Source organism: Chionomys nivalis, chromosome 8 (assembly GCF_950005125.1).
Source record: "Chionomys nivalis chromosome 8, mChiNiv1.1, whole genome shotgun sequence".
NCBI lineage: Eukaryota > Metazoa > Chordata > Mammalia > Rodentia > Cricetidae > Chionomys > Chionomys nivalis.
The window spans coordinates 91,473,449-91,497,452 of NC_080093.1; the positions used below are offsets into that span (position 1 = coordinate 91,473,449).

Below are 24,004 nucleotides of genomic sequence, written 5' to 3' on the forward strand. Positions count from 1 at the left end.
TTAGTGAATTTCTAACGGGAGCCGGGGTGGGGGATTGTGTCACCGCTTTATGTTCAGAGACACAAGCAGAGTGTTAAGAAATATCTCAGTTATGGTCTAGTTTATTCTGTGACTGCGGGCAAGTCGCGTTACCCTTCACAATGTCAGCACCTGCCTTTCAAATTCGAGAATAACAATTGTGGGGATTGCATAGTGTTGATCTGAGGATGAATGCATGCAAACGGTTGAACATAGAGCCTGGCACAGAGCAAGCGGTCAATAAATACGCGCTATTATTATCCCCAGGACGTCAGGGAGTGCTGCCACAAGAGCCAGAGAGCAGCCGGCTGCCAGCCTCTCCAGGCGCGGCCGCGGTCTCAGCACCGCCCCAGTGGGGATCAGGCTCCACGCTCCAGGAGCGTCTCCCGGCGTCTGTGCAGTACCAGGGCCTCGCGGACGCGAAAGGTGAGTTGGTGGCATGGAAAGGGAGAGCTGGGTAGCGGTCCTGGGAGCCGGGTGCAGCCAGCCAGGCGGGCTAAGCATGGGCCGCAGGGCTCGCAGAGGGCCAAGGGTCTGCAGGGTGCGGCTGGGGCAGCCGCAGCCAGTGCAGATCGCGGAGGCAAGCGCGCCCCGCCCCGGCCAAGATGGCGCCCCTCCCCCTCCCGTGCGCGACTCCGCCGCTCGGGGCGCGGCCCCGCGGTCTGCGCGCTCCTGGGCGGGGGATGTTGTGATGGAGAAGCTGCGGCGGAGCGGGAGCCCTGCAGCCTGAGCCACCTTCGCCACCTGGGCCTGGGGCCTCGCTGCACAGGTAGGAGCTGCCCCTGCCCCGGCACAGCCCCGGGAGCGGGATCCCCAGCCTCAGCAGCCTGCAGCCCTTGCAGCCCCTTCCTCGCAGGGTCTAGGTCTCCGGACCAGGCCTGATCCCCCTGCCTCATCCCAGTTTCGCCTTCCTACCGCGGGCCTGCAGACCACCCTCCACAGGGTTCACTTCCATACTCACACCGATCCTCTCCCCATAGCTATGCTTCTTGATCCTCTAGGATGCCTTGAGGTGGCGGGGGGGGGGGGGGGGGGAGCAAAGCGAGGGGCGGTGGAAGAGTGGGGGAGGGGAGGTCTAGTGCTGGGAAGGGGACTTGGAGCCGGGTAGGAGCCAGGTCGCCTGATTCCAGTCTAGAGTCCCAGGCCTGGGATCTGTCAAGCTGCCTTCTGTTGTCCTCAGCGACCGAGGGGTGTGCCCTGGGGCCGGCGAGGTTCTCATGTCAGCCGGAGAGAGGCCTAGCAGTGGCTGAGTGCTCTTCGGAGCAGTTTCCCCCCTCCATTTCAGAGGTTATTCCCAGCCTCTTCTGAGTTCTGTTTGTCTATTGCATTCGAACCCCCAACTTCCCATTCATTTTTAAAATCCACTCCATTCTCTGACGTCCACCCGAGCTTCCAGGCAAGGTCACCGGAGCCCTCCCTGTAACTTCAATGGACCCATTGTCGAGATCCTGTTACCTTTGAGGAGCGTATAGCTGGTTTGTGCCAGTTCAGTCTCCTTGAAGGTTTTCCTGGTTTCTTTCCTAGGCACTGTCTGCTGCTTCTCAGTTTCTGGTGCTCTCTTCTTTCTCTCTTCTCTGCATATGTGGCCCTGGGTTCTGGCCTGAGCTGCGGTCTTTCACTTTGTCCTTTCTCCCTTACCAGTTCCTCTATTTCCAGCTCTTTAAATTTAATACGTAAACTGTCCAGTCCCAGATTTATTTGTCTGGCCCAGACCACTCTGATGAAATCCAAACTCACATATGCCCAGCTGGCCTCCGGCACCCTTTTCATCATCCCACAGGAATTTCAAACCTGTAGACTCCAAGGTGAATTAATTTTCACATCTCTTGTTCTCCTTGTACCTTACTTCCGTATCTGCTGTTCCTTCAGACCCCAAAATGGCAGCTGTCCATTCAGTTCAGGTTCTGCTCACAGTGGTTTTCTGAGCGACACTCCCTCTCTCCGCCACAGAATTTCACCCCTTTCTGTGTCACCCACTACTTCAGTAATTCCTGGGTCTGTTAATTTCACTTGATTCTAACTCTTGTCAAACTTACTCTAGATGCCCCCAACTGCTCCAATCGCACCCCATTGCCTACCCCCCCTTAGCTGTTATCAGCATTGGATTCGTAATGGTCATTTTAAAAATGCGTCTAATCATTTATTCAGATAGGATTTGAGCTCCTGATATTTACAAGGCACTAAGGATTTAATCAAAGAACAGAATAGGCTGGCTCTTGTCCATAGAGAAATGAGGGTCTGTGAAGATGTCAAACAAGAATGGCATTGAAAGGCTAAACATGAAGGAAGATGCACAGTGCTTTGACAGACCTCAAGAACGGCAGCTAGACTGGCTGGGGGTCAGAGTGAAGGGGTCAAGGGAAGGTTGCGTTGAGGAATTGCTTAGTTTGACTAGAGTGTAAAGGGGAAGTTAGTATAATGAAGTCCCAGAAATGGGCTGAAGAGAAACCATGTAGAACAAAGACCATGATGCCTTCCAGGAATCAAAGAAAGCTGCTTTGGTTGGAGAGGTCAATTATAAGAGTTCCTCCCAGAGGGGAGGAAGACCATGGGCAAACTAACAGGACAATTTAGACAATGCTAAGGTTTTTGACCAGAAGGTCGTTGACTTTGGCACAGATTGTGGTTGATAGTGGAGGTACTACAGAGTGGATAAGTCCAGAATTTTTATTCTCAGAACGAGGTCGTTGTCTAGGAATGAATTTACTGTAAGCAGCAAGGGTGAAACATGGATCTAGGATTGTTCAATACTGGACAACAGAATGGGTGGTCATTTCATCCATGGCCCCTGAAAGAGAATGAGATGAGGGGATAGGAATGAGAAACAGGAATGAATGTATTAGTTTGAGAGACCTTTGGGAGAGGTAGATGGAGTTGTTGGGTAGAGAGTTGATTGTATGTGTCTGGAATTCAGGTGAGGGAGCTTGAGATTTGGAAATCATCATTGTATAGGTGACAGCTGAATCTGTACACATGAATGACTACTTCTACTGAATACAGGACAAGGAAGAGAAAGGGGTACAGTAAAACTGAGAAACCCACTCTGTAATGGGTGAGAGGAAGATGAGCAAGCAAGGAAGTCTAACAGGCCAAGAAAACAACATCCATAGGCATGGAAAGAAATCCAGGCATATAGCGCAGGGGAGCTATGAATGAACACTGGGTGGGGGCCACGGGGTTAAATTCTCCCGAGAGTACACATGCCAACTAGGCATCCACCGGTTAAATGCCACAGCCTCTGTTGACCTTAGTAGGTGTGGTTACCTCTCTTGCTGACACTGAAGCAGGGGTAGAAAATCCAGGAGGGAAGAGGAGGCTGGCCGTAGTGAGCGGAGAGAAAAGCACTGAAGAGCTCAGGGGAAGGTCAGGCTAAGAACTATCTTGTTCTTACCTTGAGAGAATGTAAGTGGTAGGTGCAGCACTTGGTTTAGGCAAAAAGAGAAAGGAGAACAGATTCATCGAGTTTGGATGGTTGAGGATATTCCCCAAATGGCTTCCCTTTCTCCTGTGAGTTTGGAGAGGAGACAGAGAGAATGGGAGAGGACGGATGATCCAGGAGAATTCCGACTGGTGCGCAGGCATGAAGTCCCAGGCTCTGATGGTGTCCTGTTCTTCCTCCACCACTGCATCGTCAATAAAAAGTGCTTGTTCGTGGCCCGGCGAGATGGCCTCAGCAGGTGAAAGTGTTTGCCACCAGACCTGATGATCTGAGTTCCCTCTTCGGGCCTCATGTGGTGGAGGAATAAGACAGACTCCTGAAAGTTGTCCTTAGACCTCTACACGTGTGCTGTGGTGAGGGTGTGACCGCACACAAAATACATAAATAAACATAATTAAAATAAAAAAGAAGAAGGTGCATATAGGTGCCAGTAATTGTTCTAGATGTCTGTGTCCTACTATGCAGCAAGGAGCTATACAGTGACTCCCTAGAATGTGATTTCCTCCTGGGGAGGATCCATGTCCTATTGGGGGGGGATGTAGGCATGGGGAGATGTAGGTGTGTGTGTGGATATAGGTGTGTGTATGTGTATGTGTGTGTGTGTGTGTGGATATAGGTGTGGGGGGATATGAGTGTGTGTGTCAGGGGATATAGGTGTGGGGGGATATGAGTGTGTGTGTCAGGGGATATAGGTGTGCATGCACCACAGTGAAGGTGTGAAGGTATGGAGGCCAGAAGACAATTTATGGAATTGATTCTCTCCTTCCACCATGTGGGTCCTGGGAATCAAACTTGGGTCTTGTGACTTTTTGGCAAGCTCCCTTACCTAATGAGCCATGTTGGCCCTTTTTTATCCTTTGAGTTGCCCCAACTATGGATAATCCCAGTGAGAAAGGAGTTGGATTGTGTTTTTTCTTGAAGAAACTAGGTAGTTTTTTTTTTTTTTTTCTCATAAGTAAGAAGGTGGTGGTCATGTTGCCTCAGGCTAGTCAGCTCTGTCTCAGCACTTGGAACAGACTTTTCACTTCTTACTTCAACGCTTTCTGCCCTGGAGCCAAAGGTCATGACTCCTTAAAGTCAACCTGGCTCTGCCCTGACCCACAAAACATCTGCTCTCTGCAGGTACACTTCCCAGTGTCACGAAGGTCAGCCTCAGCTTGACCTAGAAACATGGCTTTGTCCACCTCTGCTGCAGAGAACACATCCTTCCTGAAGTCCCATGAGCTGTCCAGGGGCATGGGGTCTTAGCTGCCACTGGATAGTCATTAAGCCACAGCACTGGTTTAGGTGTTTCTTTTCCTCCCTCTTTACACAGACCTGAGCCTCACCTGACCGGGACTCCTGTCTCATCCTGCCTTTTAGGGCTCCTTCATCGTTTTCCAGCACCTTCCCTAAGATCTCTTTGCCTACCCAAGCCTGAGGTGGCTGTACAGACTTTCCTGGTATCTGTTCCCAGCCAGTTCAACACTTCCAGGTTTCTAGTTCCCCAGCGTCTGTCCCCTTCATCCATCCTTCCCTTCCACACAGTGGCCACTCTGGCAGACACACAACATTTTATCCTTGATGATATTGTAATTCTGAGTGCGACAGAGTGCCATATATTCCAATAGCATGTGACGCTGGTTGTTGTGGAACACAGGAAAGGATGGTCCTTTTTAGGTGAGGAATCCAGGCTGAGGAAACAGTGTAAACAAAGGCTTGGGTTTTGTTTGATGTGTTCCAGAGCCTCTCGTACTTCATATGGCTGAATATAAGGTGTGACGGGGATGGGGGCTGAGAGGGGCTGAGTTGGCTGCAGTGGCCTCTCAGGTATCCTGTAAACTGAGCTCAGACCTTATCCTAAAGTCAGTGGTGAGCCCTTTAATTTTGTCAACCAGGGAGTGACACAATGTGGTTTCCATTTTTGGAAAATTACTGTGGCTCTGGGTGGAGACAGAACTGCCTATTTTTTCCTCTCCATTGATTCCAGAGACCATGGGTTTGCTCGCAGTCCAGGTAGAGCCGCAGGGCAGCCCAACAGTTTAGTTAAACGTGAAGGTGAGGCACACACGTGCACAGAAACCTTTTTCATTTGTTTCGTGCACGTTCCTAGCATTGTGCTACATTCGCAGGAGCTAGAAATGGTAGAGATGCAAACTGTGACTCCTGCTTCCGGGTCCTGGGCCAAGCCTGGAGAGATGGGGGCCTTGCTCAGGTACACTATGACAGCTGCACTCCATATGGGCAGCAGAGGAGACCGAGGCAGGTGAAGGCCAAGAGAGAATGGAGATGGGGGGAAGAGGTATGCAGTGGGGGTCCTGTTGCCCAGGAAGGGTCCAGGAGGAGGAGAGAGCTTCGAGTGACACTATTGGGCGGGAGAGTGACAGTAGACTGCAGGGAGAAGAATTAAGAGTGGAGGACTGGGTAGTGGGTGATCAAGGAGGAAGAACTGGTGTGGGGGTTCCAAGGAAGGCAGGGGTCACAGAATAGCCAGCACAGGTCACTGACAGTGAGAAGGGTTGATTGGGTTGTGGAGGCTGTCCAGGGACCCTTGAGGATAAGTCATACTTAGAACCTGGTCGGGGCATGTGTGGTAGACACCTGAGAAGTGGCTGATACTGAAGGGGTCCCCTTTCACATGCAGACTGGAGGAGTGTGACCAAGGTACCAGAAGCCACTGCGGAGACAGGCGGATCCAGAGCACAGCATAACTGGGGTCTGGGGAGATGTGAGGGCAGGCTATACACTTCCTCGGTGACTGCTAATCACCAGGCTCCTGCTTCTTGCTCTATGCCAGGACATTGCTAGAGGCTGGGAATGCGGTATTGTAAACAACAACAATAATGCAAAATCCTGACCAACATGGAATTTAGCCATCAGGAGGTCAGTAAACAAACACAGACGAAGCCAGGAGGCACTTTAATCTCAACACTCGGGAGGCAGAGACAGGTGGATCTCAGTGAGTGTGAGGCCGGCCTGGTTCTAGGACAGCCAGAGATGTTACACAGAGAAACTCCTGTCTCAAAATAAATAAATAAATAAATAAATAAATAAATAAGTAAATAAAAACACAAATGATAAATTATATTGGTAGATGAAAGTTCATGCCTGGGAAGACTGTGGGGTTACTAAGCTGGGGAGAGGTAGCCTGCAATTAAAAAACAGATATATAGGGAAGGTCTCTCCGATAAAGTGATCCTTGCACAAAAAGACTGGAAAGGCTGGAGGCTCCAGATCAGAGACTCCTGAGGGGACCAGAGCATTATAAGGACTGGCAGCAGAGACTGGTGCCCTAGGTGAGATATTTCACAGACAAACACTGTCTATACTAAGGCTCTGTATGGCCAAGAACTGGAGCTGAAGGCCCTTTCTCTGTGGCCTGCTCTCCTGGACATTGTCTGCCATCTCTACACACCCATCTGTCCTATTTAGCCAGTCATTATTGTCGAATGGGCTGAGGGATGGCTGGTATGAGTGATTTATAATACAGCCTAGGGTGGCTGGCAGTGAGGGGGGTCCAGATAACACCATGGTAGGAGGGAAGGGATAGTCAGTGTCTAGTATCCAAAACACACGAGCCTGTCCTGTGCTGGCTATGTCCCTGGCACAGTGAGCCCCGGCTGGTCAAGTGGGGCGTGGGGATGCACAGAGAGCCATTGTGCAGACACTCTGCCTTTGGTGATGAGGAGAAAGCAGGCACTACTGTGCTGCTCCAGAACACCAGGGAAAGACGGTGCAGAGCTGGGCCTGGCTTGTGGTGGGGGTGGGGCTGCAGTCTGATGGGAATGTAGCTCATGAGGCATGTATTGGTGTGTGCTGGCCTACGGAGCACAAGAAGATGAGAGACAGAACCTAAGACTTGGTCAGAAACAGGACTACTTAACATGGTCTCTCCTTCCTGTCTCGCAGGATCTGCCAAGGCCATGTCTGTTCCATCATCCCTGAGCCAATCGGCCATTAATGCTAACAGCCACGGAGGCCCTGCACTCAGCCTCCCGCTGCCCCTGCACGCTGCCCATAACCAGCTGCTGAACGCCAAGCTGCAAGCCACAGCTGTGGTACCCAAGGACCTTCGCAATGCTATGGGAGAGGGTGGTGTGCCTGAACCAGGCCCCGCCAACGCCAAGTGGTTAAAGGAAGGCCAGAACCAGCTTCGGAGGGCTGCCACGGCCCATCGAGACCAGAACCGAAATGTGACGTTGACCTTGGCAGAAGAGGCCAGCCAGGAGGCTGAGACAGCACCCTTGGGTCCCAAAGGCTTGATTCATCTATACTCTGAGCTGGAGCTCTCAGCTCACAATGCAGCCAACCGAGGGCTTTGTGGACCCGGCCTGATCATCAACACCCAGGAACAGGGACCAGATGAAGGAGAGGAGAAGGCAGCAGGGGAGGCCGAGGAGGATGATGAAGACGAGGAGGAAGAAGAGGAAGAGGAGGACTTGTCTTCTCCTCCAGGGCTGCCCGAGCCCCTGGAGAGTGTGGAAGTCCCCTCTGGGCCCCAGGCCCTCATGGATGGCCCCCGGGAACATAGCAAGAGCGCTAGCCTCCTATTTGGCATGCGGAACAGTGCAGCCAGTGATGAGGACTCAAGCTGGGCCACCTTATCACAGGGCAGCCCGTCCTATGGCTCCCCAGAGGACACAGGTACCATGTGGAGCTAGATGTGGCAGTATGGGAGGGCATGGAGTCATGCAGAAGCCAGGGCCAGCCCGAGAACGAGGTGCAGAGCTTGCTGCCTCAGTCAGAGGGTGCTTGGCCATAGGTCTGTCTGTCGTGCATGCCGTGAAGGGTGTATCTATTCATTGTGTGGGCTGTCATGGTTGATGTGTAGACTAACTGCTTTGATGAGCACTTACTAAGAAACTGACCCTCTAGTCAGCACTGTGGTACTTATAATTACAGTAATGCTGTGACATAGATACTCTTTCTATGTCCATATTACAAACGATGAGAAAAAGGCCCCGACAAGTGTCATAGCTTCCCGAGGGTCACAGATAGTCCTGTATCATAACAGCTAAAAGCTAAAGCAGCTCTGAGTCCAGACTGAGTGAGCTCTGTGAACAGCACGGCACCAAGGTGGACTTGGGAGAGTCATGTCTACTCCCGCTTTCCACCTCTGCAAACTGGGAGGGTTCATTTCTGCTTATGAACCACATGCCCTCTGCAGAGTGCCATTATGGCCGTTGCCAGGGTGCCATTTCAGGAATGAAATATTGGCTAAAAGTTAGGGGACAAAGAAAGTAAACTTGTGCTTCCTTCTAGGGAGATAGATACTGGAGAACAAAGATTGATCGCTAAATGCGACCCATTTAATAAAGTTGGGACTCTGTATTTGCTAATGTTATACAGAGTAGAGATTTCCCTACTGTGGCTGTAGCTACAGCCCAAAAGATCTGAGTGTGGGAATATAAGAAAAGCTTCAGTGGGGGGTGGCTTGAGTCAATGATAGCTCACTTGCTTAGCATACTCAACCTAGGTTCTGTTCCTGGAAAGACAGATGCGGAGACAGACTCTGACTTTGACTTCTCAAGGTGCTAACAGTGTCTACACTCTACTAAATGGATGCTGGCATGGGAGATGCATTACAGATACCTGAGCTCTTTATCTTCTCTTTTTGAAAAGCCCAACTGAATGTTCTCAAGCACATACAGAAGTAGAGATGACAGCCTGACCTGTTCATTACCCATTTTTATAATCATTAATGCATAGTTAATCTTGCTGTATCAATGCCTTATTATTCACTGCTGAGCCTCAATCTAGGTGTGTGTGTGTGTGTGTGTGTGTGTTTAATTCTTTTCCTTTCAGAGAGTCTCGCTCTGTAACCTCAGCTGACCCCAGGTTTGCTGGGTCCTTGTCTCCACCGGAGTGTGCTGGGATTGTAGTCATGAACCACACCATACTACATACGCAGCCTGGTTTTGCGTATATTTATCTGTGTGTTTTGGAAGGGAACTCATACTATCAAATGATTATTTATTGTTAGCATAGTTGTCTGGTAACTGTCCCACTTAGCCTTCTGAAAAGATGAGAACTATATGAATTGATATCCACAATGGTTATGTTTTTTGTTTTGTTTTAAATGCATGCTCATGCATATGGAAGTCAGAGGACAACTTTCAGGAGTTGATTCTCTTTCCAACATGTGGGTTTTGCCGGGCAATGGTGGCGCACAACTTTAATCCCAGACGTGGGAGGCAGAGGCAGGCAGATCTCTGTGAATTTGAGGCCAACTTGGTCTACAAAGTGAGTTTCAGGACAGCCAGAACTGTTACACAGAGAAACCGTGTTTCAAAACAAAACAAAAAAACAAAACCAAAAACCAAAATAAAAACTAACATGTGGGTTTAGGGGATTGAACTCAGGTGTTGCTTGACAGCAAACGCCGTTACCTGAAGAGTCATCTTACTGGCTCTTCTTTCCTTTCCTCTTTCTTTTAATTTGTTTATTCGTTTATTTATTTGCTTGGTTAGGGACTCATTTTATAATCCTAGATACCTAGAACTAACAACTTGCTATGTAGATCAGGTTGGCTTCCAGCTGGTAATGATGCTCTTGCCTCTCCCAGGTGCTGGATTATAGCGTGAGCCACAATGCCTGACTTTGAAGTTTCCTGAACGTGTATAAACTTTTGCTTTATTTTTCTGTTGATTGCGCACACAGTATGTTTTCTGTCTTGAGTTTTCCATGATCTGAACTTTTTAGCTTCTTTCTCCAAATAGTTTTGAATATATTCTTCCTCTGGATTTTGTGTAAACTAGTAGATTGTTCTAGAGCCTTGGTCAGATTCTGGTTTGGTGGCTTTTTGTTTTGTTTTGCAAGGAGGGCACCTCATAGGTGGTACAATACCAAAGGTAAAGTCTAATTGTTTCTCCTTGTGTGCTGTTAGTGGCTTTTGGTGGCCAATGTCTCCGTCCTCTGTAAAGGGAGCATCTTTCATTTTATTCAAGTTACTTACTTATTGGATTGAGTTTAGAGAAAAAAAGATCTACACACCGAAAGTTAGATTCCAATGTAAACTTCCCAAATTCTAAATGTCAGTAACTAATTCTGGCTTTTCAGAAGAGCTGTGCAGGTCATATGTGTCTCTCTGAGGCTCGCCTCACTGCTGATTACAGTTGGTTTCCTCTGCTACCCTGGGCAGGAGTCGCTGGCCAAATAGAGGCCTGGTTGTCGTCACTGGTGGCAGCATTTCTGATCTTCTGCGGTGGGAGGACAGCAATACAGAAGGACTAAGGGTGTGCTGGGCATGGCCAGTGGTCTCAACAGGCCATGGAGGAGTGAGAGGGGACTCCTGGAGTCTAGGGGTTGTTGGTTGCGGAGGTGTTAGGCCAGTCCCAGCAGTAGGAGGGGTCCAGCTACTGCTTGTTCCTTCTTGGATGTGTTTCTTCTTTTATGAGAGTCACAGATGGTGGGTTTCTGCTAAGTAGAAATGGGGTAGGATAGAACAAAAGTTTTTTCCCCCATTTTGAGATCTCCACAAAGTAGTTTTTGACTAAATGAACTGTGTGAATTGAGTGAGTAGTGTGAATGGGTGATGAATGGATTGTGAATTGAGTGAGTAGTGTGAACTGGTGATGAATGGACTGTGAGCAGTGTGAATGGGTGATGAATGGGCTGTGTGAATTGAGTGAATAGTGTGAATGGGTGATGAATGGGCTGTGTGAATTGAGTGAATAGTGTGAATGGGTGATGAATGGGCTGTGTGAATTGAGTGAATAGTGTGAATGGGTGATGAATGGGCTGTGTGAATTGAGTGAATAGTGTGAATGGGTGATGAATGGGCTGTGTGAATTGAGTGAATAGTGTGAATGGGTGATGAATGGGCTGTGTGAATTGAGTGAATAGTGTGAATGGGTGATGAATGGGCTGTGTGAATTGAGTGAATAGTGTGAATGAGTGATGAATGGGCTGTGTGAATTGAGTGAATAGTGTGAATGGGTGATGAATGGGCTGTGTGAATTGAGTGAATAGTGTGAATGGGTGATGAATGGGCTGTGTGAATTGAGTGAATAGTGTGAATGGGTGATGAATGGGCTGTGTGAATTGAGTGAGCGGTGTGAATGGGTCATGAATTAATGGATTCCCTACCTGTGTTGGAGTCACACTCTGAGCCAGGCCTTGTCCTGAATGCTGAGAACAGACCTGACAGGACAAAGATGTTCTTATCCTCTCAGTACTTGTGAGTGCTGAGTGTCTGGTGAGGAGACAGAAATAGACAGCCATAATCAGTGATGATAAGCAGGTGGGTAGAGGAGCAGAAGGAGGGTGCCCTGCCATCCTGCGGGAGCGGGGAAGATGGGTCTGCAGTGAGAGCTCTCTTTACACTGTTGTCTGAAGGTGGACTGAGTAATGTAGCTAGTAATAGTAATAGTAATTACCTAGGAGGGAGGGAGGAGAACTAGGGAGTTGTCAGAGGCAAGCCTAAGAGGCAGACAACTAGGGGCTCTTAAGAGCACCTAAAACCCGAGGAGGGGTTTGGATTCTGTCCTGAGGGTAATGAGAGAGCAGTTAAGAGTATTAGACTGGAGAGGAACCTGATTGGTTTGGCATCTCCTAAGAACCATTCAGGCTGTAGTCCGTAGTGGAGACAGAGGAAGCCAGTTGAGAGGATTCTGCAGTAATCCACATTAAAGCGTGCTGGTTGTCGGACTGTAGTAGTGATGTGCACAGGGGGAGGGGAGAAGGAGCACTACACAATCATGGTCTCCTGAGCAAACTAGTTTGCCTGCCTAAGCCACTAAGGCATTCATGGGTGAATGAAGGGAGGGAGGGAGGGAGGCCATAATGATATCTGGATCACGTGAGTGTCTGAAGGAAAGTGCACGGTTGTGGAATTAATGCGCGTGTGTGGAAGCAAAGGCCCCGGCTGGGTTGTGCTTGGAGAGAGATGTGCCAAGCTCCAGAAGGGCCTCCCAGATGGTCAAGGCGGGAGGAGCTGCCCCCTCCAGGACAGATCGGAAGGATGAAGCTCTTTGAAGCAGGAAGGCACGGGCTGACAGGGATGGCAGATGGATTGGTGTGCATGACTCAGTCAGGGGAACCGTAAACTGCTCCCCACATTCCAGAAATGCCCGACCCACCGTGAAGCAGGCTGGGGAGGGCAAGGGCCCTTGGGGTTGGTGTTCCTGGAAGGTTTTAGCAACAAAGTCCTGAAGGGGGAGGGTCTGGGGGAAAGCACACATTTGCTGAACCTCAGTAGAGTGGGATAGTGAGGGTGGAGACAGTGATGGCTGCCTAGAAGGTGGATGGGCACAAAGGACCCCTTTTCATTGGGTGTCTGCGGACTTACCTCATTTGCAGGCTGAGGATGGCGGAGCGCCTCGTCTGACTAACTCATGTCAGGTGTGGAGACACCTTGGCATAGCCACACCCACTCCCAGCCCCTCTGTGTCTTGGTACCCAGCAGCTTGGGTCTTAAGACTGCCTGTCCCTCAGTGCTGCCTCTTGGACCAGTCAGGATTCCTGGTATCCTTGGTAACGGGAAGCACGTCAGCAGTCTGGGCGCTCCCAGCCATCCCAGTGCTGCTGCGGTTGCCGAGGAGACGCTGCAGCCTAGCTGGGCCCTGGCAGGTGAGGGGGGTGGTGCTGGGAAGCCTCAAATCCTCAATCTTGCTAGGGCTCAGGCTCTCAAAGACCACCATTTAGTTGAAAGTGCTGGGTAGGGTCTGGATAAGGGACAGATCCCTGAGGGTTGGAAGCCACACCCTGTTTATGTTGAGCACTATAGGTTCTGCAGGGCCCCAGGTGGCTGAGCTATTCCCACGAGGCTGAGTCTCCTGGTGTTTGTAAAACTGGCTTAACTGTGTCATTGATGTCACTGCTGGAGGATGGGATGGAGACTCAGGATAGAGGAGGGGAACCAGGGTAAGGAAAGTAGAATAGGAGGAGCTGGGGTCTCATGAGCCCCTCTTCTCATCCCATCTCCATCCCAAGGAGGTTCCCTAGAATGGTGGTCTTGGCCCCTCCCTTGAGAACTCCAGGCGGAGGAGGATCTTGCCTGGCAGACGCTCTGCCCTGGTGAGAAGGGGGCGGGATGAGCTTTTCTCTGCAGCCCAGCACCAGGCTGTGAGCCCAGCTGGCTGGGCTGGAAGGGGATGTGAGGAGGGAGGGTGGAGGCAGGAGGGGCAGGGAGTAAGCGCCATGTTCTCCCAGGACTTTTTCCTGGCCATCATCCTGCAGGACAACAGTCCAGGTGAGGGGCAGCATGGGGCTGGGTGTGATGTGGGGCGGGGCTGACAAAGAGAACAGAAGTGGAGGGCACACAGTCTGGATGACAGGATGGAGTGATTTAGATCCAGGAGAGGAGGGTGTATATCACAGATATGTAGTCTGTATGTGTGTGCATGACATATTTGTGTGTGGGGGTCTGGGTGGTGGGTGTCTGTGTGTGTGTAGTGACTGCACAGAGGTGGCAAGGGTTGATAATGTATTGTGTCTGAGTGTGTCCTCACCTGTATGTGTGGTACTCACACATATGTTGGGAGCCTTTGGTGGTGTGGTATGTACACATCTTTGTGGTAGGGCTGCGTGTGTGTGTGTATGTATGCATGCATGTATGTATGTATATACACAAAGCTCTACATGAGTATGTAACTGGTGTTGCTATGTTTGCTGCTGAATTTACAAGTGCACCTGTATGTGATACCTTCCAGAATTTTCTATGTGCTGTGTACTATTTATGGCTGCACAGGTGTGTAGTAGGGCTTACATATATTGTGAATCCGTGTGCACATGGACAGGAACTGTCAGTGTGTGCACCTTTATATAGCCAGACATACGCACATGCACGATGTATGAAGAGGTGAACTGGGATCACTCAACTCCTTCTCTCACCTTCTTTCCTCCTTGCTTTCTTCTTTCCCTCCATGTGGCCACATTGGGCAGCAGCAGGGCCCACGAGGAGGTCTGAGCCATGCTCACCACTGGTGACTCAACAAGCAAGCAGGGACTATACTGTCCCTTCCTTGGCTCCTCCTTCCCAGCCATGGGGGCTTGGGAAGGGGACTGGGCATCTACTGACTGCTCGTTGGGTGGGTTGGCCCTCACTGAGCCTCCTACCTGGCAGATTCCTTCTGGAACCCCAACGCCTTCGAGACGGATTCCGATCTGCCAGCTGGATGGATGAGGGTCCAGGACACCTCAGGGACCTACTACTGGCACATCCCAACAGGGACCACCCAGTGGGAGCCCCCAGGCCGAGCCTCGCCTTCACAGGGGAGCAGCCCACAAGAGGAATCCCAGGTGAGACTCAGCAGCTTATTGTTCCATGCCAGGGGTGGAAGGGGCTGTGCTGCCAGGACAAGGTGACACTACCACCCCTGTACCATCCCCTCTCCAGCTTACCTGGACCGGCTTTGCTCACCAAGAAGGCTTTGAGGAAGGAGAATTTTGGAAGGTAAATGAAAGACTAGCTTCATTGTGGGGGTGACTGGAAAAGGCCCTAATTCCTCGATCCCTTTTTCCTTTGAAAAAGGATGAACCCAGTGAGGAGGCCCCAATGGAATTGGGGCTGAAGGACCCTGAGGAGGGGACATTGCCCTTCCCAGCTCAGAGCCTCAGGTGAGTCACCAGGCACAGTGGGCTAGAGGTAGGCTGGTTCTGTGTGGAAGGGGTATTGGGACAACCCCAAAAACAGGGGTACCATGTCAAGTGTTCTCATCTGCCTCTAGCCCGGAACCATTGCCCCAAGAGGAGGAGAAGCTGCCCCAACGAAATGCCAACCCAGGGATCAAGGTTTGTTCAAGACCAACACCCATTTTGTAAGCAGGCCCCCATGGTGTGCTGTGAGGGTGTCTGTGGTCTCAGCCAGCTCTCAAACGGGGAGTTCTTCCCAGTCTCGTCACAGGGCTGTGTGTCCGAGCTGGGCAGTCTTCTGACACCTTCAGTATTTAACTCAGTTGGCCCAAGGGTCTCCTGGGGACTCTGAAGGCTTGGATCATCTGGTGTCTCTTCTGCCCATGTCCTGTGTGTGGAGCTTCCGTCTTGGTTCAGAATGCACCCCACCTTTTCTGTTCTAAATAAGGAGCCCCTCTGTCCTCTGCCCAGGGCACCTCCAGTTCTATCTCAGATCTACCCTAACCCTCTTCTGTGTCTGGCAGTGTTTCGCCGTGCGCTCCCTAGGCTGGGTAGAGATGACTGAGGAGGAGCTGGCTCCAGGACGCAGCAGCGTGGCAGTTAACAATTGTATCCGTCAGCTCTCCTACCATAAAAACAATCTACATGACCCGATGTCTGGGGGCTGGGGAGAGGTGAGGGCCTGAGCTGGTGAGGTGGTGGGAGTGTGGGAGATGCAGGGAGTTGTGAGATGCGGGAGATTGGACTTGTCTCCCAGAGGGTTGTGAGGCTACCGGAGTGGATGTTGGTTTAAGTAGTATGCCATGGGCTGGATGTGTAACCCCAGGCTGACACCATGAGGGGCGGTTGCTGAACTGTGACGGGGATGACAAGGGCCATGGGAACCTTTATTGGAGTAAGGCCCCCAGTTGGGTGGTCTGATGGTTAAATAAGCCCTGCTCCTCCCTGGGGGTGGCTAATGTCCCTTGAGCTGGAGTTGGCGGGTCTCTGCCACCTTCCCACTGGGGTACCACTGAGTCCCGCCTCCTGGGCTTGCAGGGAAAGGATCTGCTGCTCCAGCTGGAGGATGAGACACTAAAACTGGTGGAGCCACAGAGCCAGGCGCTGCTTCATGCCCAGCCCATCGTCAGCATCCGCGTGTGGGGCGTCGGGCGGGACAGTGGAAGGTGAGCACAAGAGTCTGTGGGGTGAGGGTGGGGCTCATCCACCCAGCAGTCAGAATCCTCTTCTCTAATCTCTTCTTTGGCTCTCTTGTGCTGCCGGACCCAGAGAGAGGTATTGACGCCCATCTGCTTTGGCTGTGCTCCCTCCCATGCCTGGACCTGATGCTTCGAAGCACCTAGGCCCCCTTACTGTGCCCTGTACCTTCTCATGTGCTATGCTGGGCATTATCCCCCATCTCAGCATGCTTACCTATCTGTCTCCTTAAGACAGAACCTACAGATCACCAGGGCAGAAGCCCTGTAGGAGCTGCCACGGACAGAGAGGATGTGGGTGGAGTGGGGGCCAGGCTTGGTACTTGATGGTTCTAGGAAACATTGAAGTGACCCTCCCCCAACAGGGACTTTGCCTACGTAGCTCGTGATAAGCTGACCCAGATGCTCAAGTGCCACGTGTTTCGCTGTGAGGCACCCGCCAAGAACATCGCCACCAGCCTGCATGAGATCTGCTCCAAGGCACGGCCCCTCCACTCCCTGGACTAGCTGTCACCTTTGCTCTAGAAGGGTGTGGGCAGGGTTGCTGAGTTGGTGGGTAACTAGGTGGGATCTTCAGGGCGATGTAACTCTGACAGATCCCATCCCCCTACCCCCATTCACTCCTCAGATCATGTCTGAACGGCGCAATGCTCGCTGCTTGGTGAATGGACTCTCCCTGGACCACTCCAAACTTGTGGATGTCCCCTTCCAAGGTGAGTTCTACAGCCTTTCAAGGCCCAGCTCAGCTTTGTTAGTTACGGTGAGGTGACCCAAGAAGAGGCACAGGTTCCTAGGCAGGCACAGCATGTGGAGATGGGATGCTTTACTTAAGTAGAGGGGCTTCTGTAGAGGGAGGCAGGGAGAAGTGGGGGTGAGGATTTGGCTGGGCAAGTGCATAGCTTCTGCACCGTTGCTGCAGGCTAGAACGGCCGACCCTCTTCTTCTCTCCACAGTGGAATTCCCAGCACCTAAGAATGAGCTGGTACAGAAGTTCCAAGTCTATTACCTCGGGAATGTACCTGTTGCTAAACCTGTTGGTACGTGTGCACTCTTCCTCAGGGGCCACCCCTCAGTTCTAGAGCTCTGTCCCCACCCTGTACTTTCTGGGGCTGCTTCTCTTGGACCTTGTCATCTGTGGCAGGCAGATCCCTGCCTTTCAGAATTCATCCCATCTCCCTATAGCTCTGTCCCCGCCTGCCCTGTGTCCTGCCTGCAGCTCCACTGAGCACATTTCCATCTGTGTGATAGTGAACAGCTATCACGTGACGAGTGCTGAGCTAGGCTCATTGGGAAAGTTTCTCCCCTGAACCCCCATCCCATGGGAGAGCTTTGATGGGCTTGGGAGGTAGGTATTTGAGTTTCTGGAAACGCACGGCCTTAGCCTGGCACTGGGTTCAGTCTTAACTGAGCCGTGAGCATCCAGAGAAAGAAGCAGTAAGTATCATTGACACAGGTTTTGGTATTGTGAAACATAAAGGCTTTTTAAAAAGTATTTTATTTAATTGTGTGTGTGAGGTGATGGGGATCAAACCCAAATCCTCAGGCATACAAACAAGTATTCTACCACTGAGTTAAAACTCCAACCCTCATTAATTCTTGATAATCGTACGTAACAGTTACAGTAATACCTGTTTGCAGATAATGAAATGAGACAAGAGACCATGCTTTCAAAGAACCTACATTTGTTTGTTCATTAACTTAACAATTGCCTTTGAAACCTTGTATCAGGCACTGTGTTGGGCACTGGGGAAAATGGCCACAGCCGAACTTTCATGGCATTTATGGGAACTTATAGTATAGTAAACAGGAACCAATCAAACAAATGTCATTATAAATTAAGTCCTTTATGGAAAGGAAATAGCAAGGTGTAACCAAAGACCTTCATTTAATTTGGGGAACCAGAAAACACTTCTGTGAAGCCAGGTCTAGTGACATCTGTAATCCCAGTACTTGGGAAGCTGAAACAGGGTTTCCACAGTGTGGTGAGCTGTATAATGAGTACCCAGGGCTACAGAGAAAGACCTTGTCTCCTCGACCTACCTCCCTCATGCAAAAAAGGAAGAAAAGAAAACAGTCTTCTCGTGACAGTGTTCAGTGAGCTGAGAAATATGAACAGTATTAGATGTGTTAAAGTTATATGAAGGCAGGCCAGGTCAGGGGAATCTTATGCTCAGCTGAGTGGACGGTGTGTGAGGGTCCAGAGCAGGGGACACTGGGACTTGGGAAGCACTAAGAGATAGTTGTAAAGGCCTGTGCTGAGGATGTGCACTGGTCAAACTGAGAGACCCCTAGTTTAGGATACTAATATTTTCTTCAAGGTAAGAGATACAGGGAGCCATTTGCATTGGCCAGCTTCCATTACTATATAAAAACACCAGAGGTAATCAACTTTGAAAGAGAAACAGTTTATTTGGCTCATGATTTGGCTTTTGTCTGTGACAGTGTCACATCCTACAGCAAAGCTACTCCCTTCACACCCTGGGAACAAAAGAAGAAGAAGACAAAGTTCTACAGTCCCCTTCAGGGACAGACCTCTTGCTGTTCCTGTCTCTTCAAGGTTCCAGAGCTTCCAGTCACAGGGCTGGGGATTGAGGCTTTAACACATGGGCCTTTGTGAGGAACACTTGACATGTACCCAAACCGTACATGTTTCAGGAGAGTTCTTGGACAGATTTGAATATAGTAAAGCTTGCTTTAGTTGTACCACGAAGAAAGATGTTGAACAGATGGAAGAACATGTAGGGAATGCAGGAGGATATTGACGTTCATGGCAGTTGGTATTGGGAGTATCTTAGACAACAGCGGGGCTGAAAAGGACTGTAAGTCAGTAGGCGTTGGTGACCATCAGTAGGGTGAGAGGCAGAGGCATTACGGATGACTTAAAGGCATTGTTAAAGAGTGGTTGGCATTGACTTGATAGCCGAGTGCTAACTGGATAGCAGCTAAAAGTAACAGATACTAGCAGAGGTTGGTTTAGGTATGGGATTGTGAGTTCGGTTTTAAATACGCCAAATTCAACGTACCCTTGGACAAACTAAGTGGGAATCAGGTTGGCAGCTAGGTTCATTGGTCTTGTCCATAGCTGAGATCAGAGATCTGGACTTGAGATAGAAGTTTGGGCATTATTAGGTTTTAGAGACAGTCAGTCCTAAGTATGGCACCAGAGGTTGGCACCAGAATATGGGCAGCTCAGAGTGAAAGGGAAAATAGGTTAGGTCACCTTTGTAGTCTTCCAGTATTTAATGTCTGCGTGGAGGAAGATGACGCTTCCAGGACAGTGACAACAGGAAAGAGGTGGGAGGAGACAAAGAGAGGACTCCAAGGAATGGTGGCTGTTGTGGTGCATCCTGGTGCACGCCTGCAGTCCCAGCTCGAGAGACATAGAAAAGAGGATTATGACCTTGAGGCTAGTTTGGGCTACATAACTAAGATCCTCCTTCCAAAAGAAATCAAAGTAGGAAAGAAAGAAAGAATGAAGGAATAATGAACAGGAGCTGGAGGTGAAAACAGGTTCTCAGAGAACAGAAACAGGTTGCGGACCTGGGGACTTGCTTGGCTTTGGTTTCCTTCTTACCCACAACTTCTAACCCCCCCTTGACTCTTCCAGTTATAAGCCCCAACTCATTACTGTTCCGTTTCATTTGACGCTATACACAGGACCTCACAATTCCAAAGCAATCCTTGGCTACCCTGTCACTTCCATGGGTCTGTCCTTTCAAAGACAGGGCTTTTGGACCAGTGGGTTCTTAGGTTACTTCTTCCTTTTTATCGGTACACTCCTGTCAAAATGTGCATGCATGCATGTGTGCGTGCGTGTGTGCATGCGTGTGTGCATCTGTTAACCTATAGAAGTCTGAGGACAACCTTGAGAAGTCAGTTCTCTCCTTCCACCTTTACGTGGGATCTGGGGATTAAACTCAGGTCATCAGGCTTCTGTGGCAAGTCTGTTGATTTATCTTGCCAACCCTGTGCTCCCTCTTTATCCCCTCCCTTTTTTTAAACAGTGTCCTCCCTGAAGCTACAGGGTTCACCCATCTATCCAGTAGGTTATTCTTGCATACCTTACTTGTGCCAGGCATCGTTCTAATCTCAGCATATATCAGTGAACAGCACTGAGCATGGTCTGGCATTCGAATGGATTACACTCCAGCGAGAAGAGACAATCAAAGAGGCGTGCATTGCGCAGTGTATCTGAAAATGACAGCGGCTGCAGGGGAGAGATGAGCAGGATAGGGGAATAGGAGTGCAGGTTTTTAACCCTGATCTATGAATTCAGCTACCCACCCTCCCTTCCTCCCTCCCTCCCTCCCTTCCTTTCTTCCTTCCTTTTTTCCCTCCTTCCCTCCCTTCCTCTCTTCTTCCCTCCCTCCCCCCCTCCTCTTTTTCTTTTTTCCAAGACAGGGTTTCTCTGTGTAGTCCTCGTTGTCTTGGAACTCTCTTTGTATCCCAGGCCAGCCTTGAACTCAGGGATCCACCTGCCTCTGCCTCACAAGAGCTGGAATTAAGGGTGTATGCCACCACACTCAGCCAGCTGCCTTTTCTAGATCATCTCCCTCAACCCACCACAGACTCAGAAGCCAGGCTCCACCCCAAGATCATCCGCTTGTTCTTTCATTTGACTTGGGTGATTCTTCCACCCCCATGAACTTTGAAATTTCCCATCGCTTCAGTTTAAATGTCGTAGACATCACACCATTCTGCCTTGCTTTGGCGACTTGCAGCGTGACTCTGCCCATCTGCTCCTTCCTGTGTCGTCATCCTCCTGTGCACTCCTGCCTTATTAGACTTCCCATTTCCACACGTATGCCCCTGCTGCCTTAGTGTAGCATATCAGATGCCATTCCTGTGTATCTGAAACCTTCAGCAAATGAACCGTGTCAGACTGAGAAACAGAATCCCGTCACATTTGGTCTCTGTCCTTGAAATGACCGTAACCCACAGTAGAAAGAGGGTTTCTTCAGTTACAAGACACCTTGATAAGAGTTATCTCTGAAACCAGGTGTGGTGGTGCTCACCTTTGATCCCAGCATTCCGGAACAGAGGCAGGTGAATCTCTGAGTTCAGGACCAGAAAGTTCCAAGACAGCTAGGACTACACACACAGACACACGCAAAACATATCTTAAAAAACAACAAAAACAAAACCCAAAACAACAACAAAAAGAGTGTCCTTTCCATGCCCTGGAGAAGGCTTCCCAGGTGAGACCTAGGATGGTAGTCAGGAAGACTAAAGTGGACACTGAAAAAAAGCCCTTGGGGACTTGGCTATTAGTAATAAATGTCCTTCAGGGCATCCTTCCCCTCATATCACCCTCCCCCCCCAACACACACACACACACACACACACACACACACACACACACACACACACACACCTGTCTCACTAGTAGCTCTTACTGAAAGTTGTTTAGGTAAGACTGGCCTTGAACTTGTGGTGAACCTTTTGACTCTGCCTTCCACGTCTGTGATTTTATAGGACTTTGAAGTGGAGGAGACCATTATGGGATTGTTTGATTTTGATTTTTGAGACAAGGTAGCTATGAATGACCTGGATCTCACTACGTATAATTCATTCTGTCTCTGTGGAAGTAATGAGATTATAGGTGTGCACCACCATTTCCAGAGAGACCTTTTTTATTTGAATGTTTCTATCAGCATATATTAGTTATATATAATAATGAGTTTTGCTATATTTCATTACATGTATACAATGTATTTTGTTTATATTCACCTTCTATTATCATATCTTCTCCTCCCACTCCTGTTGAACTTACTGTTTGATTGATGTGTTTGTATGTGTGTGTATTTTGTTTTAGTTTGGTTTTGGTTTCGAGATAGGGTCTTTCTACATAGTTCTTACTGTCCTGGAACTCACTGTGTATATCAGGCTTGACTGAAACTCACCGAGATCTGCCTACCTGTGCTTCCACAGTGCTGGGTAATCACGCACCGCTGCAGCTGACCCCAGTGCTGAGCCTCTTCCTCTTCCTAGCTACTACTCTTCTGTTTTCATGTCAAGGTCTCACTGTGTAGCCATGGCTGACCTGGACTCCATGTCTATACCAGGTTTTGAAGTCACAATGAAGCCCTGTCTCACAGACAAAACAACCACAATCCAACCCAAACAATCAAACAAACAAATAAAAAACCCGGGCCTGGAGGTGGATCAACTGGTAAAGGCACTTGCAGTTAGGCCTGACAACCTGAGTTCAGTCTCCTGGACCCACATGGTGGAAGGAGAGAGCTGACTCCTGCCTGTTGTCCTTTGACCTCCGTGAACATAAATACATAATAAAATAAAATAAATAAATAAATACAATAAATAAATAAATATTTTAAAAAGTTTGGGTCTGGAGAGAGAGGACGAACCTGGCTGACTGGAAGCCACTATTGTATCAAAGAGTCCAGGTAATGTTTGAATATGCATGGTAACAGATGGGGAAGTCGCAGCTCTGGGGGGGGGTGGGGAGGGGCTTCCATTTAGGGGACTGAAGCGAGAGTCAGTGAAGAAAACCAAGCTGGAGATTCAGGATAGAAAGAGCAAGGGTCGGGAGTCACTGAGGTCACGGATGACCTAGACAGCAACATCCTCAGGCCACAGGCTGCCCGAGTTTGACCGGCAGAGCTGTCATGTTTGTCTCTGTGTCTTCCAGGGGTGGATGTGATTAATGGGGCCCTGGAGTCAGTTCTGTCCTCCAGTAGCCGTGAACAGTGGACCCCAAGCCACGTCAGTGTGGCCCCTGCCACTCTCACCATCTTACACCAGCAGGTAAAGGGCGGGGTAGGAGAAAGTGTGACTGAGCTTTGCCATGGAGGGGCGTCAAGTTGGTGAGGACTGTCAGAAGGGTGTGCTTCAATGGGATAGGGCCTGGGTGTTCCTTTTTAACTGGGTGCCTTCCCTGCAGACAGAGGCAGTGCTGGGGGAGTGCCGGGTTCGGTTCCTCTCCTTCCTGGCTGTGGGCAGAGATGTACACACGTTTGCGTTCATCATGGCTGCCGGCCCAGCCTCCTTCTGCTGCCACATGTTTTGGTGCGAGCCCAATGCTGCCAGCCTCTCTGAGGCTGTGCAGGCTGCATGCATGGTAAGCAGGGAGGGGAGTGGGATAGCGGTGTGACCTTAAGGGGCTGAGATGGAGAGTGACTGCCCCTCTGCTTCTCTGCAGCTCCGCTACCAGAAGTGTCTGGATGCTCGTTCCCAGACCTCCACCTCCTGCCTCCCAGCACCCCCTGCGGAGTCAGTTGCCAGACGCGTAGGGTGGACTGTCCGCAGGGGTGTTCAGTCGTTGTGGGGTTCCCTCAAGCCCAAACGTCTAGGATCCCAGACCCCATGAAGAAATCCCATCCTTCCTCCACTTGCTTGTATTGGGCCCCAGGGAACTCAAGGGTTAGGGGCCCTGGATACTGTTCCTAGGCCTCATGTCCCCCAGGCTGCCCCTCCTCAGTAGCTGGGGTTCCCTACCTAGGAGCTGGGAGAAATTGAATTCCTTCACAGAAGTCATTACACTGAGCTAATGACATGAGGGCCAGAAGCAAGGCCAGCCCTGGGCTCTCCATCCCCAGTGTTTGAGGTGAAGCAGGAGGAACTGGTCCAAGCCAGGCCCCACCCTCAAAGGCCCAGCAGGGCAGGAGGGGACTGGTCTCGGCATGGATCCCCTCTCCCTTGTCCTGCGGGCACCTCTGCTGTACTGATATCACTAATAAAGTCTGTCTGCGCTGCTGTGTGTCTCCCCAGCTCACATGAACTCCTCAGTCAGGATCATGCTGCCAGGCTCCCTTTGCCCTCCCTGTTTGGGAAGAAG

General features: G+C 50.2%; 1 protein-coding gene across 2 annotated transcripts; it reads left to right on the forward strand.

Moving 5' to 3' along the window:
- The first annotated feature begins 297 nt into the window (after window positions 1-297).
- Window positions 298-23,922, forward strand: Apbb1 (amyloid beta precursor protein binding family B member 1). Of its 2 annotated transcripts, none has more exons than XM_057777934.1 (14): window positions 298-444; window positions 7,346-8,080; window positions 14,502-14,677; window positions 14,775-14,831; window positions 14,910-14,995; window positions 15,106-15,169; window positions 15,535-15,684; window positions 16,049-16,176; window positions 16,572-16,686; window positions 16,835-16,919; window positions 17,160-17,243; window positions 22,859-22,974; window positions 23,111-23,287; window positions 23,369-23,922. In XM_057777934.1, the coding sequence occupies exons 2-14, from the start codon at window positions 7,360-7,362 to the stop codon at window positions 23,534-23,536; spliced, it is 2,127 nt and encodes a 708-aa protein (XP_057633917.1). In that variant the 5' UTR covers window positions 298-444; window positions 7,346-7,359; the 3' UTR covers window positions 23,537-23,922. The 2 variants fall into 2 exon arrangements, with proteins under 2 accessions (XP_057633917.1, XP_057633916.1); XM_057777933.1 differs by lacking the exon at window positions 298-444 and adding an exon at window positions 661-787.
- Window positions 23,923-24,004: the final 82 nt, after the last annotated feature.